The 17,907-nt window shown below is 45.6% G+C and overlaps 2 protein-coding genes across 2 annotated transcripts; one reads left to right on the top strand and one right to left on the bottom strand.

Annotated features, from left to right (window-relative positions):
• Positions 1 to 3,396: 3,396 nt before the first annotated feature.
• MEIOB (meiosis specific with OB-fold) lies at positions 3,397 to 14,849 on the top strand. Its single transcript, XM_040079331.2, has 13 exons — positions 3,397 to 3,465; positions 6,748 to 6,805; positions 7,973 to 8,104; positions 8,648 to 8,720; positions 9,108 to 9,303; positions 10,308 to 10,408; positions 11,911 to 11,963; positions 12,049 to 12,144; positions 12,735 to 12,836; positions 13,260 to 13,413; positions 13,740 to 13,923; positions 14,352 to 14,438; positions 14,719 to 14,849. The coding sequence occupies exons 1-13, from the start codon at positions 3,397 to 3,399 to the stop codon at positions 14,830 to 14,832; spliced, it is 1,419 nt and encodes a 472-aa protein (XP_039935265.1). The 3' UTR covers positions 14,833 to 14,849.
• Positions 14,850 to 16,003: 1,154 nt separating this feature from the next.
• On the bottom strand, positions 16,004 to 17,886 carry FAHD1 (fumarylacetoacetate hydrolase domain containing 1). Its single transcript, XM_040079155.2, has one exon. It carries the CDS (start codon positions 17,813 to 17,815, stop codon positions 17,144 to 17,146), a length of 672 nt encoding a protein of 223 aa, XP_039935089.1. The 5' UTR covers positions 17,816 to 17,886; the 3' UTR covers positions 16,004 to 17,143.
• Between the last annotated feature and the right edge of the window lie 21 nt (positions 17,887 to 17,907).

Below are 17,907 nucleotides of genomic sequence, written 5' to 3'. Positions count from 1 at the left end.
AAACCCTGCCGGTGATTATGGGGAGCCGAGGAGAGACACAACAGCACCCTTGTTCCGGTGGCTTTGAAATGGAACAAAGGCCTGGAGGGGACACGGCAGAGTCGGGTTTCACCTGCCCTTTGCGCCGGTGGGAGAAAAGCGGCTCTACCTGGGCAAAACCCAGATTTAAATGGGTTCTGCAAGGCTCCACTGCAGCAGGTGCCTGTGTGCCACCAAAACCTTGCCCAGATACTGGACCAGCTCAACTCCTGCAAGCCCCTGGGCCGTGCTCCTGATTTGTCACCTTCTGCAGCAGTAGAAAACACACAGATCTCATTTTTGGGATTTTTTTTCCCCCCCCGTTGTGCATTGCAGTCATGGCTGTAAGAGTGAGGCTTGTACCTTTGCCAGTGCCCAGGTTCTCCTTCCCATTCGATCAGGATCCTATCACCAGGCTCATTATCTTCTGCTTGTTCATTAGCTTGAGATAATGAAAACAGAACCAACAGGGGGAAAAAAATGCCATATTCCGTTCAGACATCAAACCATCAAAGCTAGATCCATGGATCACGCTGTACAAAAGGTGACCTAAAAAGAAAAAATACCCCACCCAGGCTGTCAGTTCCCTGGCATCCCGTTTGTCATCAGCACGGGATAATTATCGTGGATTTTTGTGACACGATAAATACGAGAGCACAGGTGGGATCCATTTTCAGCTGTTTAATTGAAGAAATGAAAGATTCTGTAGTGCAGAGTCAACACAGAGAATTTGTCAGGCTGCACTAAAAACTTCCAATAGCCGTGACCTTGGGGTTATAAAATAACTCATCAGGAGTAAAGTTTTTTATGATGCAGAAGTGATGGGTATTGATTTTATGAAATATAATTTTATATTCAGTATAAATGGGGAAAATGCCTCAAACCAGCCTTCTGCAGAGCCGGAAAATATAGGACCATTGGGTGAGAATCAATACAAATAATATCTTCAAACCAGAAATTTTGATTTATTTAAAAAATACAGGCTGCAACTTTTTTTTTTTTTTTTTTTTCCCTTATAACCAACAATAAAAAAGAAAAAGACACAGGGAACGGTTTTTCCAGAGATTTCTGCAATTTGCTTTGTCTTGCTGGTGCGTTGTGCTTTTATACTTGTAAGATGAACCTGACTTTAAATTCCCGATCTGGTAAATCACGGAATCACAGGATTGTTTGGGTTGGGAGAAACCATAAAAACCACCCGGGATCCACGGGCAGTGACACCTTCCACATCCCAGGGTGCTCCAAGCTGGCCTTGGACACCTCCAGGCATCCAGGGGCGGCCACAGCTTCTCTGGGAATTCTACTCCAGGGCCTCCCCACCCTCACAGGGAACGATTCCGCCCCAAAATCCCGTCTAACCCTGTTGTTACGTCGTCAAGCCCAGGGACTCGGGGCCTGCTGGCGATCCCAGAGAAGGTGCTGCGATGGGAGAACGTCTCCCCTCAGCCCGCGGCGGCCCTGAGGGAGCGACTGGGCGCGGGGCCTTTTCCCGCCAACTGCGCCGGCGCCATTTTGTCTCCTTCACCGACTGGGGGTCTGTGAGGGGCTTGAGGGGGTCCTGAGGGGCTGAGGAGCCCAGGAGGAGGCTGAAGGGTAGGTGAGGGGCTTGAGGGGCTGAGGAGCCCAGGAGGAGGCTGAAGGGTAGGTGAGGGGGTTCTTGAGGGGCTGAGGAGCCCAGGAGGAGGTTGAAGGGTTGGATGAAACGATTCCTGAGGGGATGAAGAGCCCAGGAGGAGGTTGAAGGGTTGGATGAAACGATTCCTGAGGGGATGAAGAGCCCAGGAGGAGGTTGAAGGGTTGGATGAGGGGACTGAGGGGATGAAGAGCCCAGGAGGAGGCTGAAGGGTAGGTGAGGGGGTTCCTGAGGGGATGAAGAGCCCAGGTGGAGGTTGAAGGGTTGGATGAGGGGGCTGAGGGGATGAAGAGCCCAGGAGGAGGTTGAATGGTAGGTGAGGGGGTTCCTGAGGGGATGAGGAGCCCAGAAGGAGGTTGAAGGGTCAGTGAGGGGGTTCCTGAGGGATCCATGATGGACTGAAGGGTGGTTGAGGAGCACCTGAGGGGTTCCTGAGGGGTCCCTGAGTGGGACAGCTCTGCTCCAGCTATCAGAACCCGGAGCATTTAAAATCCTAAATTACCATTTTGATCTTCCTCTAATACAGGTTTTCCAGCGCTGGTTCCTCTGATACAACCCAGCTGGCGTGAGGCACAGTAGGTAACAATATTCAACTTCTTCTGAGGTGAGAATATTACCCTGTCTTGGAGGGATGCTGAGGTGACTTTCCCACAGAAGGAAACACAAATTCTTCCATCAGATGGGGACATGTTTGAGGGTCCCATTGTTCAGCGGTTTCTGTAAGGCAAATTTGGGCTGTCTCTCTCTGAGAGTGTAGTTCGAAATGCTCTGTTAGAAAAATCCCTTGGTTCTCAGATAACTGCTTATTTTTCTTTAAAATGTAGGCTTATTTGTTCTCTAGTTCAACAGACATTTATCCTAATGCCTGATGAAACGGCTAACAATTCTCACGCGAAGGTCCCAGGTATAAAGACTGTGAAAGCCATTCAGGGTTTTGTTCTAAAAGACTGAACAGGCATCCTCTGAAAAATGTCAGCAGTCCTCTCCTATTAAAGGTTATTAAGATTTGGACAATGCGATAGTTCCTTTTACAACAACAACTAAAAAGTAGAATCTGACAACTATTTGTTAAGTATCTAAATATCTCTGAGGAACGGATGAAATAATAAGGGGCATTCAGAGGGTCTAACAAAGCACCCATGGCCCCACTTTGGCATCTCTAGGGAGAACCTGGGTGCTCTCAGGGCTGGGCAGTAAATGCCACGTTAGCAGCCTGAAAAGAACTGGTTTCCACAAATTTTATTTTAATGCGTTCAGAACTTTTCTGTGTTGAGGAAGGAATAGACTCACATTTTAAAGTAGTTTAATATTTAGTCCAAAACCTCAATTAAAGGTGGTTTGCAACCCAACACTTCTCTTTCCTCACATATAAATTGCCTTTTATATATGAGCTGCCTCATTAAATTCAGTTGGGCTTCCCAGAGAGAAGGAGGGTAAATATTTTTTCAGAGCCTGGTGCTAATGGAGTCATTTAATGATGAATAATAAATAAAAATTAAAGGCCTTTATTTGAGAAGCTTAGGTAGAGCTGTCACAGTAAAATTCATAACTTCCATCGCCAGATCCAAACAATAAAGAATTGTCTACTTCAGATGGCTTGAAATGCCTCTTATTGAAAACAGATGCCATTAGGTCAAAACATTTACGTTAAAAAATAACTTGTTATTCTCACTGTGAATGGTCTTAAGTGATTTGTTTGGATTTTTACAAAATCTAAGTCAGTTTCCTCGAGTTTCAGATAAAGAATGGCTCATTCTCGTCCAGCACGGGACTTTGTTGCACTTTCCGATCTGCATCCAAACCTCGCTCGTCCTGTAAGTCTCACAGCCTCACATCCTTTTGTTCCCGGGTGAAATCGTATCCGAGGGTCTTATATTACTGCAAAATTATGTAATTGACGTGTATTTAGGCACTGATAGCATTAGTGCAATTGTGGGCTGGAAAGGACCTTCCCTTCTTTGTGTGCAAAGCAGCGAAATGAAAATGGATGCTGTTGTTGTCCACAGCCCGTGGGTACCACAGGCACAGATATTGACCGGGCACTTCAATGTATCACAGGCTCCTTTGTAGCGCTTTAAATGGATGCTGAATTAGTGAAGACATCATTAAAGACATTACAGAGTCAGCATTTATGCAGCCACAATAATCTGTGACCTCAGCAGTCTCTCAGGGCGCGCTAGGAAGGCAGGGGGGAAATCTCACAGTTCCATGGCAGGGCTGGTTCTGCTCCTTTGGGATAAAAAAATGGGGTTTGCATAGAATGCCACAGAATGGTTCTGGTTGGAAGGGAGCTTAAAGCCCATGCAGTGCCACCCCTGCCATGGCAGGGACACCTTACACCATCCCAGGGTGCTCCAAATCCCGTCCAGCCCGGCCTTGGACACTCCCAGGGATCCAGGGGCAGCCGCAGCTGCTCTGGGCACCCTGTGCCAGGGCCTCCCCACCCTCACAGCGAAAGCATTCTCCCCAGTATCCTAAACCCACTCTCCTTCAGTCTGAAGCCATTGCCCATTGTCCTGTCACTCCATCCCTTGTAAAGAGTCTCTCTCCATGTTTCCCGTCAGCTCCTTCAGCCACTGGAAGGCCACAGTTAGGTCACCCCAAAGGTTCTCTTCTCCAGGATGAGCAATCCCAATTCCCTCAGCCTTTCCAATCATCCTGGAGCCTCTTCTGGCCTCACATCCTCCCTGTGCTGGGACCCCAGGGCTGGAGCAGCTCTGCAGGTGGGCTCTCACCTGAGCAGAGATCCCCCCTCCCCTGCCCCAGGGATGTCCCGATGTTCCTGAAAAGAGTGAAAACATGGCGTTTTCCCCATTCCCACCGCTTTTTATTTGGGACGGCACCGTTTCTTTTTCTCGTTTACTTTAAGTAAATGAAAGAGGCATCACAGAAAAGGGATGATCTAAGGGAAGTTTTCTGCCCCCTTAGAGCCCTATTGATCCGAACTGATCTTCAGCAACGCTAATTTAACCTGTCATTCACGGTCCCTCCCAAATAACGATCCACTAACCCCGCTGAAAGCTTTTAGTTCCCAAACAAAACGAATCTTTGAGTATTGCAGTTAGCAACACACGGCAACGAAAGTATTTTTATAAAATAATAATTTAGGATGGAACCATCGGTGTGTGTGTGGTGTTAGGACGGGGAAACAGCTGAACGCGCAGTTTGAAGTATCAAAATGGCACGGTTTGTGAGTTTGCTGTTTATTTTAAAAAGTGAAAGAGATTCAAGTGTAAACACTGTGCCGCGTGTTCATGAGTTGGTCGAGCAGCCCCAAGCAGTGCTCTGCCAAAGCAGGCAGCACGGGGGAGGTGTCCCCCTCCTCCTTCGGGGAAATGAGTGCTTGGGCAGTTGCACAACGAGCTGATCAAGGAAATGATCTCTGGAAGGTTTTCTCCCTTCCTCAGTCCAAAATAGTTTCCAGCCAGATCTCTTCCTTGTGCCAGCTCCCTGTGCAGGCTCGGTGTTGGAGACACAGAGGTGAACACATTTACAGCAGATTTCTTTGGGAAATTGGATATTTACATCATCACTTAGGCACAATCAGCCTGATTTCTGCAGGCACTCGTCCTACACGTCAGTTCTTTTGACATTTGGTCTGAGACACAGGGAATGTTGCACTCTGTTTTAATAGATTTTTTTTTTTCCTTTTTTAATTAAGAAACAAAACCCAAAATAGAAACCCCAAATCCTAATCAGACTCGCTGCCTGCAGTGGACATAAAGCATTCAGTTAGTGTGCCAGGGGGATATTCCACTGCTGTACACAAGCGGCCTCTTCCCCAGTGTTTCCATCCCTGCAGGATAAGGCAGTTCCCGTGCTCCCTCTAGTGATTCCCAGGAAACCGGAGCGCTGAGTTTTGAGCTCGTGTCAATATCCTTGCGGTGAAGTGGGGCAGGTCTCGTGAATCGGTACAAAATGAATCCTGGGTGGGTGACTGAGCTGTAATCCTGCCCTTCCCACCCGGCTCTGGAATTCTGCTGGAGCGGGACAGTCAGGACTGCGAGAGGGGCTCGTGTGAAGGAGCTGGGGCTGCCACATCCTGGCAGGGTCCAAGGCCAGGCTGGACAGAGCTTGGAGCAAGCTGGGTGGTGGAAGATCCCTGCCCATGGCAGGAGTGGCACTGGAGAGGCTTTAAGATCCCTCCAACCCGAGCCATTCCAGGATTCTGTGAAGTGGAACTGATGCAGGATGCTTCACGCTTTGAAGGATCCTGGCAGCATTGCACTGTCGGTCTGTTCTTCCAGCCCTCGTCCCACTCCGACTTCCCTGCTGAATTCCTAAATCCCAAACGGCAGAACTCTTCTCTGACACTAAGGGCCACCTAAAAAACAACAACAACCTGCCACACAGCTGTTCTATTCTGCTCTATTCTGTTCTATTCTGTTCTATTCTGTTCTATTCTGTTCTATTCTGTTCTGATAATACACCTATATCTACATGTGTGTGTTTGCTCCCAGTAGCTGTGTTTGACAATTGAGAGCAGGATGTTTTTCCATAATAAACACAGGTTTAGCCAAGCAGAGTTAAATTGATTTTGGTCTGAATCAACAGAAAAGCTCTTTTGCCTCAGCTCCTTTGGAGTCAGTTGAAAGATAGCAAGAGAGAGGCACCTGCAGAAATTTAAGTTGCTTGGCTGAGGCCAGGACAAGCTCCTGTGAGTGCACACGTGTGGCTCGTGGTGCTGACAGCCAGGAAAACCTTGGACACTTCAGTGTAAAATAAATCCTGTCCAGACTTTCCATGGAGCATTTGGGAATGAAACAACAACATTGCTGCCTACCTGAGGAGAGATTGCTGTAGAGCAGCCAAAATTGTGAAGGTTTGGGGTGAACTTTTGTCCTCCCATTTTCTTCACAAACAGAAACAGATGTATTTATTTTAATATTTTTATTAGTCGCTATTTTTTTCCTAAAGTAAACTTGTGTGTTTATGTTTTACTCTTTAGCTCACACGGTACTGTGGAATAAATAGATTAAAATGATTACCAGTCAGAAATATGTTTATTATCATCAGCAGAGTATAATTCCATGAAATCTAATTCATCATCTGCATCTGGGTTTAATCTTGTACACTGTAATCTTTTTATTTTTCAGAATGTAATCGGGGTGGTTATTGGGAAAACAGATGTCAGAAGCTTTCCAGACCGAAAAAGTACAGTCCCTTTAAACTCTTCTTCCTTCATTCTCTTCAACAGTGTAATTTGGCAGAGATGACCAAAATCAATATTTAAATGATAAACAGATTTCTCATTTTGGATAGACTAAAAATGCACCCCCCCCAAAAAAAAAAAAAAAAAAAATTGCATCTGTTTGAGAACCAAGATGAAAGAGCATCGTTGGTTTGGCTGAACCATATCAATTAGAAATTGGAAAAACTCTGCCGTGGAAGTGTTTCATGCTCTGAAGATGGAACCAATATGGACCCACTCTTCCATAAATACTGCTGGAACGGAGCTGGTGCCTTCATATTTGTTCCCTCTTAAAACAGAAATGTTGAGGACATGTCTTGTGGAGTGACACAAGGAATTTCTGGCCTGAGCAGCAACAGCTTCACCCGGGACAAAATGGGAATTGTATGTTGTTAATGCAGCATTAATTGGGAATTGAAATAACAAGTGTACAGTCAGGGTTGGTACAAGCACTGTCAGGGAGAACCCCCAGCCCTGGAGAGCCATTCCAGCTCCAGGAGAAGGGCTCAGTTATTCCGCAGCCACCGGCTCCTGCTGAGCTGCTGGAGGGGTGAGATTTTAGGAGAAAAGTCACCGCTGGGGTGTGGCTGAGTGTGTGCTCCACGGACCCGCAGGCAGGAGCCAGGGGAACCCTAACAATCCATTGCACCCTGCTGTGATCCCCGGGAAGCTGGATGACACAGGGCAGGGCTCCAGACAGCGAGATCCTGAATTTTCCATGGCGCCGGGAACACTTTGCTTTATTCAGTTAACTTCCCCTGGGCAGCCTGGTGTCACCCATGGGGGCAGCCCAGCTCCCTCTGAACTGGGGCTGTGTGCACGAATTATTGCTGTTGTGTGTTTGCCAGCCCTGAGTGCCACCTCGCACAGCTCCTGCCCTTCTCCCGTGGTTGATCTGTGAGTTGGTACCGCGCCCCAAGCCAAGTGCGGGGTGGGCAGGTACGACTGCAGCAGGAATTCCAGCTCCTTCCCAAACACCGGCGTGTTCCTGCACCACCTGCTGGCCTCTAGTGGGAGAAAATCCCTGCCAAAATCCAGGAAAAGCTCAAAATAGTAGTTTTTATACGCATATTCCAGCTAGAAATCAAGCTGTGCTGAGGAATTGCCACAGCCCTGTTCATTTTTTGCAGACATTGGCACTGAAAGATACACCTTCAGTTTTACCATTCGTGATTCCCCAGCTTACTTCATTAATGTCCAGTCCTGGGGCAGGGAAGAGTACATCAGATCCCTCTCAGAAAGCTTCAGGGTCGGTGACTGCGGTGAGTTTGTTTATTTTATTTATTCTCACCACGTTTCCGTTTGCATGGAAATCAGGGTGGTGCTGGTGGCTTTGCTGTGTTTTGCTCTGAGGACTCACAAACAGCCTAATTGGAAACAAATTGTTCAGTCCTGTTCAGCGCAAAGAGGAAAGGAACAAGATCCCGAGGATTTCAACTCAAGCCCAGTAAATATGTCAACTAAAGAAACCCACTGAGTGCAGCAGCTCGGAACTGGCCTGCAGTTAATCAATGTCAAATCTTACATTTTATTGAGGTCTTAAAAATGATGAAAAATAAGCTGTAAAGCAGTTTGGCATTTGTCTTCCCTCAGTTACAGATATGACTATAATTGCTGATAAAACCACAAACAAAATCCTGTATTTATTTACAGCATGTGCTTTTATCTTTTTAAGTTCATGGAAAGATTTTGCTGCCCGTGGTTGTTTGGGTAAAACTCATGAGCTTGCAGAGTGTAGACACAAAAATATCTATAATTGTACCTATAATCAATTTCTAACATTACTTATCAATGCTTTATTTTAGTTACAATCGAAAATCCTTTAATTCAGTCAAAGGAAGCAGAAAGAGAAGAGAAATTCAGCCCTGTAACTCCTAGGTAAATTTAAAGCATAGAGTGGTAGTTATTTCTAGAAGGATCAAAGCTGAGACTTGCTTTAATTTCCAGCACCATGAAATTGGTAGAAATATTTGGTGTTTTCTTCTTGTGTAGCTGTACCTTCCTCCTGTGCTCAACAACGTCTGGTTAAAACTCAAAGGAGAATATATTTCACAAACAGAAGGTCACAAAGCATTAATGTTCTTTGTTACTAAACAAGAGTAAATTTCATTCATTCTTTGAGTAAAATTTACAAGATTTTTTTTGTACTTTTAGGAAACACTATAATGGAACAAAGTTGCTTTCTCATATGACTTGAATTAACATTTTACACTGTAGATGCCTCAGCGAGCGCAGCGCTGATCCATGGGATTTGTTCTGTTCTAGTGGCTACAAATTATTGCTCAGTGAAAATCACTCTGTGGTTAAAACCTCTTCCTGCTACGACACAGACACCAGGCTCCTGTCTCTGCTGCACCTGCCTGTCAAGGACCCTCAGGATTATTATTCCCTGGGGGATATTGTGGCAAATGGACAAAGCCTCCATGGGAGAGTCCTCAACGTGCTGGCAGCTGTGATGGCAGTGAGTGAGGAGCATTCCTCTGCTCTACAATCCGTAATTTCATTGTAAATCTGTGCAGATGTGGATTTTGGGCTGTGATGGCAGTGAGTGAGGAGAATTTCTCTGCTCTGCCATCAGTAACTTCACTGTAAATCTGTGCAGATGTGGATTTTGGGCTGTGCCATCAGTAACTTCACTGTAAATCTGTGCAGATGTGGATTTTGGGCTGTGATGGCAGTGAGTGAGGAGAATTTCTCTGCTCTGCCATCAGTAACTTCACTGTAAATCTGTGCAGATGTGGATTTTGGGCTGTGATGGCAGTGAGTGAGGAGCATTCCTCTGCTCTACAATCCATAATTTCATTGTAAATCTGTGCAGATGTGGATTTTGGGCTGTGATGGCAGTGAGTGAGGAGAATTTCTCTGCTCTGCCATCAGTAACTTCACTGTAAATCTGTGCAGATGTGGATTTTGGGCTGTGCCATCAGTAACTTCACTGTAAATCTGTGCAGATGTGGATTTTGGGCTGTGATGGCAGTGAGTGAGGAGCATTCCTCTGCTCTACAATCCATAATTTCACTGTAAATCTGTGCAGATGTGGATTTTGGGCTGTGCCATCAGTAACTTCACTGTAAATCTGTGCAGATGTGGATTTTGGGCTGTGATGGCAGTGAGTGAGGAGCATTGCTCTGCTCTGCCATCAGTAACTTCATTGTAAATCTGTGCAAATGTGGATTTTGGGCTGTGCCATCAGTAACTTCACTGTAAATCTGTGCAAATGTGGATTTTGGGCCTCACAGTGGCCAGGACTCCATTTGTTCAGCTTGGCAGCTGAGTCACAATAACCACCACACACCCTTTGATGAGATTTTTATCAACAAAGTGAAGGGGAAAATTAAGTGATCCCATTTTTAGTAGTCTACAGCCTTTCTTCCCTTTTCTAACCCTTTTATTTTCTAGGCTATGTGTTTTATTCTCCTAAACACTGAATAGAGGACAAGTGACTTCTTCTCTTTCTTCTTAAAGGTTGGGGAGCCAAAGTATTTCGTGACTTCAGACAAAAGGAAAGGCCAGAGGTGTGAAGTGAAGCTCTACGATGAAACAGAGAGGTCTTTCCCAATAGTATGGTAAAATGTTCTTTAATTCACTAAAAAACCCACAAATTAATGCAAACACGGGTAGAACAATTAGCTATAACACACGCTAATTAGCTAGAAGCCAGTCTTATAGTCTTTTAATTTAAATACATTGTTATTTAGGAGGCAACGGAGATGAGGCAGCAATGTACACTGAAAAGAGACATAAAAAAGAGATTCATTAGAGTGGCCTTATATATCTTGTGTCGTTTTATGGCTTGCTGACAGCCTGCTGGCTCATGGATGGCAAAATGAAGCTCAGTTCCAAATAATTCCTTTTTTTTTTTTTTAATGTGGACATCTGAGCTACTTCAGGAAATAGCATTTAAAACCAGCTGCAAAGCCTGTTGTGTCTCTTCGACAAAGAGGAGGGCAGGAAAATGAAGAGCACGACCCATTTTTAAAGCCAAGCAGCATTTGAAGTGGAGTGGAAATAGGTTGAAATAGGTTTTAAATAGTTTTTAAAATATTTAAAATAGTGCAGAAGCATTTTGATACGACTTTGGCTGCCTTTCCAAACTCTGTCCTGTTTACAAACCCCCATCCCTGCTGTAAACAGTGCCTTGTTCACAGAGGAACCTTTGCATTTTGCCCAGAGTTTGTTCAATAAACCTGTGGCTTTTCCACGTGCATGTGGGGGTGTGGGCATTCCCTTGCCCCGGGATTGCTGGTAGTGGTTAAAAAATGACTTCAGCGACCTTTGTTCCCTCAGGGGAAGCAAGCAGCCAGCCCTGCGCTGTGAGCCAGGAGCTGTCATCTCCAGGGATGTTTATCATGGGATGTTTAACACAATTCCCACCCACCAACCCTACAGAAGCACCTCTGGGGTGAACCCTCCCAGCCAGGGTTAATTTGGAGCAGCTCCTCCATCAGTTCTCTCTCAGTGCTGGGATTTGGGCGCTATCAGGGTACTTCAGAGCCCAGGAGTGAAGAGGGGGCTGAGCACTATCAGATGAAAAGGAACTATCTTAAATCTTGTTCCGAGGATTAAGGAGAAAACCCACCAGAACGAATCTGTGCTTTGGCTGTGCTCTTGCCAGCCAAATTTAGGAGGAGCTGAACGAGATTTTATCAAGAGACTGTGAAATTACCATTTTTGAGGGATACTTCTGACCTCACTCCAGCCTCATCATCCCCAGCCACAAAGATCCCAGTGTTGGAAGTGGCTGAACATCTGGCCTGGGGATGTGAGCAACCAGCCTGGCCCAGCACAAGCAGCTCCTTTAACTGGGATCTGCTGTAGTTGGAAATTACTCTGATAAAAGCTGAAATGCAGCATTTTCCCCAGGTAATTTCTGCATTTAAACCCATCTTTATTTTATCCCGTTTGGGATAAAACAGGCACATGGAATTTCAGTGCCACATGTGTCCCAAAGGAGTTGTGTCCCCTTTGACCAGTTTTATTAAATCTGCATTATTTAGTAGTTTAGTATCGAACACTTTGAGTGCTGTTTCTGAAATGTTTTGATACATCCCCTGTTTTTTAAATTTAGCTGGGATAATGAATCCATCCAGCTGGCACAGAGTTGGATCCCCCAAGAAACAGGTAAAACAGTCTGGTTTATGGTTTTACTGTAGCTCTTCACGTGATGTTTATTCTCCAGAAATTTATTCTCCGGTTTTGTGCACAGTTATATTTGCATCAGATGTCAGAATCAATTTTGACAAATTTAGGAACTGCATGACTGCAACTGTGATATCTAAAACCATCATCACAACTAACCCAGGTGAGAGCTGCTCAAGTAATTATTTTTTAGTAATAAAATAGATAAAATTTTTCCTGAATTTAGTAATAATATATATATGTACTGAATTTACTAATAAAATATATTTTTACTTTATTTACTAAGATAAAATAATTTTAGTAATTATTCTAGGCTAGCATGCATTAATTAATCTACTGTAACTGTGATTTCTTCTGCCTCCTTCTCACAAATCTCCCTGCTTTTTGTCTGCTATGTGATGACCAGTGCCTTTAGCTTCTACTGTTATTTTATTTTATTTTATTTTATTTTATTTTATTTTATTTTATTTTATTTTATTTTATTATTTAATTTAATTTAATTTAATTTCATTTCACTTCATTTCATTTCATTTCATTTCATTTCATTTCATTTCATTTCATTTCATTTCATTTCTTTAGCAGCCTTCATATGTTTATTCCAAGAAGGACTAACGGTTAAAATAAAAAAGAGAAAAGCAAATCTTGGCTAATTCCAACGTGTTTGTGCTACCAGAATAAAAACTTGTAAAACATAAAAATGCTGTGATTTTTACATGCAACATATACTGATAACTTTTAAAAATGCATCCTCAGAAACAGCAGAAGCAAATGTTCTCTTCAGCTTCATCAAAGAGAGCGCCCAGGCAGGAGCTCTGCCCAGCCCAGTGAAGGAGCTGCCAAATGAAACCATTAACTGTGAGCATTTGATTTTCTTTACCTGCACAGAGTCATTTCATAGCGCAGCTGACAGAATTCCTGCTCTGTGTGCTCAGAGAAACAAAACCCAGGTCCAGCCTGGCTGAACAAGTAAAGTTTGGCTGGTTTCTTGGGGCTGTCCCTTATTTTATCTTCATGTATCTTCAGCTGCAGCCTGGCTGGTGTGTTCTTTCTGTCTGGAACCAGTATGGAAAAGTGAGGGGGAAAGCTTCTGTCAAAAACTCCTTTTGGAGGATTCAAAGATTAAATAATAGATATACTTCTGATCTGAGTTCCTTTTGTTTTACTTTTTTTTTCTGCTGCTTTAAATCTCCTTTTTATTGCCCTTAACATACATTTTTGCCATTGCCCTTTGAATCCTTTCTGGCTCAGACACACTTCACTTGTCTTTTAAACTTGTAGTGGAGGCTGTAGTGGATGTCTACACAGTGGAACAGCTGAAAGAAAAAGCTCTCCAGAGTGATGGGAAGCTGGAGCCTCTCCATGGAATTATTTATGGCTACATTTCCACCCTGGACATCGACGAGAACGTGTCCAGAGTCCTGCGCAACAGATGGTGAGTGACTGCCTGCTTGGAATGTGTGCTAAAAGCTGCTTGTCCCTCTTCCCCAGACCCAAAGGAGATGGAGCAATATTTTAGTCCCGTCCCAGAGAAGAAATAAAACTCCTCTCGAGGATGCCATGTGGGTATTGTTGTGGGTTTTGTTGAGGGCTCTTTGTGGTCCTGGAGTGAAAGAGATCACTGTGTCTCAGACAAATTCAAGAGTTTACGAGACGAAAAAAAAATTTTAAAGACAAAGACTCTTGGGAAATCTCAGTCTAGAAGAACGTTTCAGGAAGAATCAATTGCAAATCTGCATGAATTCTCCCCTCGTGCTCCAGCTCAGTGTGCCGCTTCATCGTGAACGAGGCGTCCAACACCTGCGCCTTCTGCAGCGACGTCTCCCCAGAGGCCAGGTCCACCTTTGCCAGCTTCGACATCCTGGTGGATGTGACAGACCACACAGGCACCCTGCGCTCCTGCTACCTGTCCGACTGTGTCGCTGAGGAAACCCTGGCCTGCACGGTAAGGGGGGACTTGGGCAGCTCTTGCTGAGCTCAGCTTGGAGCCTGACGGGAATCACAAATATCTGCGAACGTTCTGTGTGTGCAAGAGTTACAAAAACGGCATCCGCGGATGGATGGACACACAGAGCCGTTTGACAAGGCAAAAGCTGGAAGTCAGCAGATGCCAGCAGGAGTTGTGTTCAGTGGGAGAGTGAAGCCAATTCAGAACGTGGTTGGAAATCCCCAACTCTGATTTTTCAAACTCCCTGCAATTGATCTGGTGAATGTGGCTGTCTTGGTGCACGTATCACGCCAAGTGCTATGTTAAAATAGGTAAATACAGCTTAGAAATGTATAAAAATTATGTAAGATCTTCTTTTCATCATCATTCTGTGGTGGAGATGTTTTAACTACCTGCTGAAGTGTTCTGTGGTGTCCTGTTAACAGGTCCAAGAATTCCTCATGCTGGAAGAAGACCAGAAGACTGCACTGAAGTGGCAATTGCTCTTGGAACGAAGCAAGATTTACTTCAAAGTGAGTATTTAATGTTCAATTCAAAACAGTGGCTGTTTTTCCACTTTTAAACTTGTCCTTTTGGGCAAAGCTCTCCTTAAAATCACCCATCTCCCCTTTCTCTGTCCCTATTTCCAGGACAAAATGGAAGTGTTTGGCTTCAGCAGTGACAGGCATATGGCATAAATGTGCACTCGCCCAGGAAATAATGCAAATAAATCTGTCAAACATGCTGTGTGACATCTGAAAATAATCTCTGTCAAGGTGCCTTGATAACAAAGATCCTTAATTATTTTTCCAGGTTACTTCATCACCCAATTGGAGAACTGGATTAAAAGTGAATCTTCTTTCCTGCAAACTGGCAGATCCTGTAGAGGCCAGTCAGAGCTTTTTGGGAAGAGACTGGGATGATTAGTAAATGCTAGGAAAGGCTTCCTTCACTCTGCTGTCAGAGATGGAGCTCTGCTGGTGTTGGATTTTGCCAGGTCTGTTCTGATGGTAAAGGAGGAGTGCATGTCACAATACCTCTAAGCGAACTTCTGAGTTCATATTTTTTAGGTGATTGTACTTTAAAAACTGTACTTGGGCCTCAGCTTAACAGTTAATTCTACCAAATTCAACCCCTTCCAAGAGGCCTGGAAGGTTTCCTCACTCTTCCTGAAGCTGAGATCTTTGAAAAAATCAGAAATAACAAATAGGTCAAAAGAGCTCTGTTGAATTTCTGCGGTTTTCACTGCTTTGCTGCTTTTGTGTTAAAGAAATAAAGACCCCTCTTGAGACACTGCCTGGGTTTGTGGTGCACCTTGGTGGGGCCAAACATGGAGCTCTGGCCAACAGCAGGGCTGACTCTGGGCACACTAAGCCTAATTAGAGCAGGGCAATCAATTAGCAGTGACCTCTGACAAGTAAAAATCAAGCTGAGGCTGGAAGCAGGACCCTATTCACCAAAGCTGGATTTAAAGAACCCGGGTATGTATATTGTGCCTTTCTCCATGTATTTTTCCCCCTATTTTTAATATATTCCTGCCCACAGCTTCCCCTCCTGCTGGTGTATTTGTCACATTCTCACCTTGTGAGCACGTTGAGCTGTTTCAGAGGGAGATCCCCCAGCCCCGCTCTGGCAAAGGCTTTGTTAGACCAGGACAGAGAAAACCACAGCAGAAACAGGAAATCCTGACAAGCAAACCCGGATTTTTATCCCTCCCTCACGCGTGGGTGGGAATAAAAGACCCCCAAAACGCTGCCAGCCCTGGGTCACGGCATCCCTCCTGTAGCAATAAACGATCCAACATTTTCCAGCCACAACAATTCCCGTTCTGAAGGGAATGTTTCCAACAACTGAATCCCACCCTGTCAATACCCAAACTGCAAATGATGCCCTCCTGCTGCTGCCAGAGATGGCAATGTTTGACAGGCAGGAGGAAACGTTTTAGACATTTTAATTTAAGACACTTTTATTCCATCCTTCCTCTTCCAGAGCTGTTCACCCTGATGTCTATTTTGATTCTGATGAAATTCTAAAGAAATTCTTTCATGTCTTCTCCCGGTGTGCTGTGCAGCACCCTGGACCGTGCTGCTCTCACAGAGCTGCTTCTCTTTGGGACAAGATTTTTCTCTGTAAAACTCCCGTCTTTTAAAAGCAAAGCTTTTCCTACCAGTTAATAAGATCTGGCTCTGATGGATGGAAGTGTTTAACTTTGGTGCTTTGCATTTATGTAAAAAAGGAAAGAAAAACCAAACAAAAGCCATCTGTTTCTGCTAGAACTGAGCTGGTTCTGTGCAACCTTTGAAAATCTAAGTTTTGATGTTTGCATGGGGAGGATTTTTTGAATTATGTTTTACAACTTGCTCTGTTGAATTGGAAGAGAACTCGCTGTCATGCAAAGTGGTGGGGAGTGCTGGATCAGCTGGAGTTGGGAACTGGGGAAAGTTACCCAGCGTGGCTTTTAGCAGCTGGAAATACTTAAAACTCCAACTGCTGCAGTCACAGTTTTACTAAAAATGCATTGAAATCAGTCAAAAGACAAGTTTGGTGGTGATCTCTACCCATATGCCTCTTTATTCTGGATCTTTTTTTTGCATTATTTCACTTTTAGAACGTATTTAAAGCTCAGTTTAGGAAAAAAACCAATCTGCCAAACATCTGGCACACTTCCTGCTGCCCCTTGGAGTGGGAGGAAAAGCCATCCTCCCTTAATTTGTATGTTTGGAAAAAGCAGGGAGGAATCACAAAACTAATCCAAAAAATCAAACATCTTTCTCTTGCAGAGGAAACTCTTTGTGAAGCTGCAATTCTTGATTTAGGGCTGCACATCTACACATACACCTTTGATTTCCTCCAGCACGGCCGAGCCTTAGCTCCTACATCGTTATTTGAATTGCTTTGACCGGTAATTTTTATTTTAAGGCAGTACGTCGGCAAAACTCAAAGCATCAGCGGAAGGGAAGCACACACAGGACAGCCAGCCCCATTCCCCACCCCAATGTCTCTCCATCACCAGTTCCAAGATACGGTTTTGGAATTAAATTTTGGAATCTGGAGCTTCTGGGCTCCACCTGCTCCAGGCTGGGCTGGACTCCAGGTTTGCTGAAGCCTCCATGGAAATGGGGTTGTGTCAGTCACAGAACACCTTTTGGGCTCCCGGTTCCGTGATGTGTGGCAATCCCTTGGGCACCTTGGAAGTGTTCATGTCCCAGATGTCCTCGTGGCAGGCTGGATCCGTGCATCAGGATCCCCGTGTCTGCTGTGCCACCCTGAACCTCATGGACACCATGTCCCCGATTCCCGCCTCGATCTCATCGTCGGCCTCCACGGACCCCACTCCCTTGGGAGACCCCGTGAGAATCAAGTCCCCTTCTTCCAAGGTGAAGATGTGGCTGATGTAGCTGATCAGGTAAGGGATGGAGAAGATCATGGAGGAGGTGTCCCCCTCCTGCCTCAGCTTCCCGTTCACCTTCAGCCAGATCCGCAGCTTGTGCGGGTCCGGGATCTTCTCCTTGGGCACGAAGTCACTGACCGGGCAGGACGAGCCGAACCCTTTGGCCAAGGTCCAGGGCAGCCCCTTCTTCTTGCACTCCTCCTGCGTGTCGCGGGCCGTCATGTCCAGGCACAGGGCATAGCCCGCCACGTGCTCCATGGCCTGGGCCTCCGGCACGGCCCGGGCGCTGCGGCCGATGACCACCCCCAGCTCCACCTCGTGGTGCAGGTTCCGGCAGTAGTAGGGCCGCAGGATGGGCGATCCCTCCCTCACGTAGGCCGAGGAGGGCTTGAGGAAGAAGAGCGGCTCTGCGGGCAGGGCGCTGCCCATCTCCTTGGCGTGCTCCGCGTAGTTGCGCCCCACGCACACGATGTTCCTGCCCCACTCCCAGAAGCGGGACAGCGGCTTGGAACCGGCCATGGCCGCCCTTGCCGCGTCCTTGCCGGGCCCCGCACGGCGCCGCCGCTTCTCCTGCTCCTCCTCCGCGGGGCGAGCGGGCGGGCCGAGGGCCG

Source organism: Hirundo rustica, chromosome 15 (assembly GCF_015227805.2).
Source record: "Hirundo rustica isolate bHirRus1 chromosome 15, bHirRus1.pri.v3, whole genome shotgun sequence".
In the NCBI taxonomy this organism is placed as follows: domain Eukaryota; kingdom Metazoa; phylum Chordata; class Aves; order Passeriformes; family Hirundinidae; genus Hirundo; species Hirundo rustica.
The sequence above is the reverse complement of the archived record's forward strand: the minus strand, read 5'-3'. Positions and strand labels throughout refer to the sequence as shown.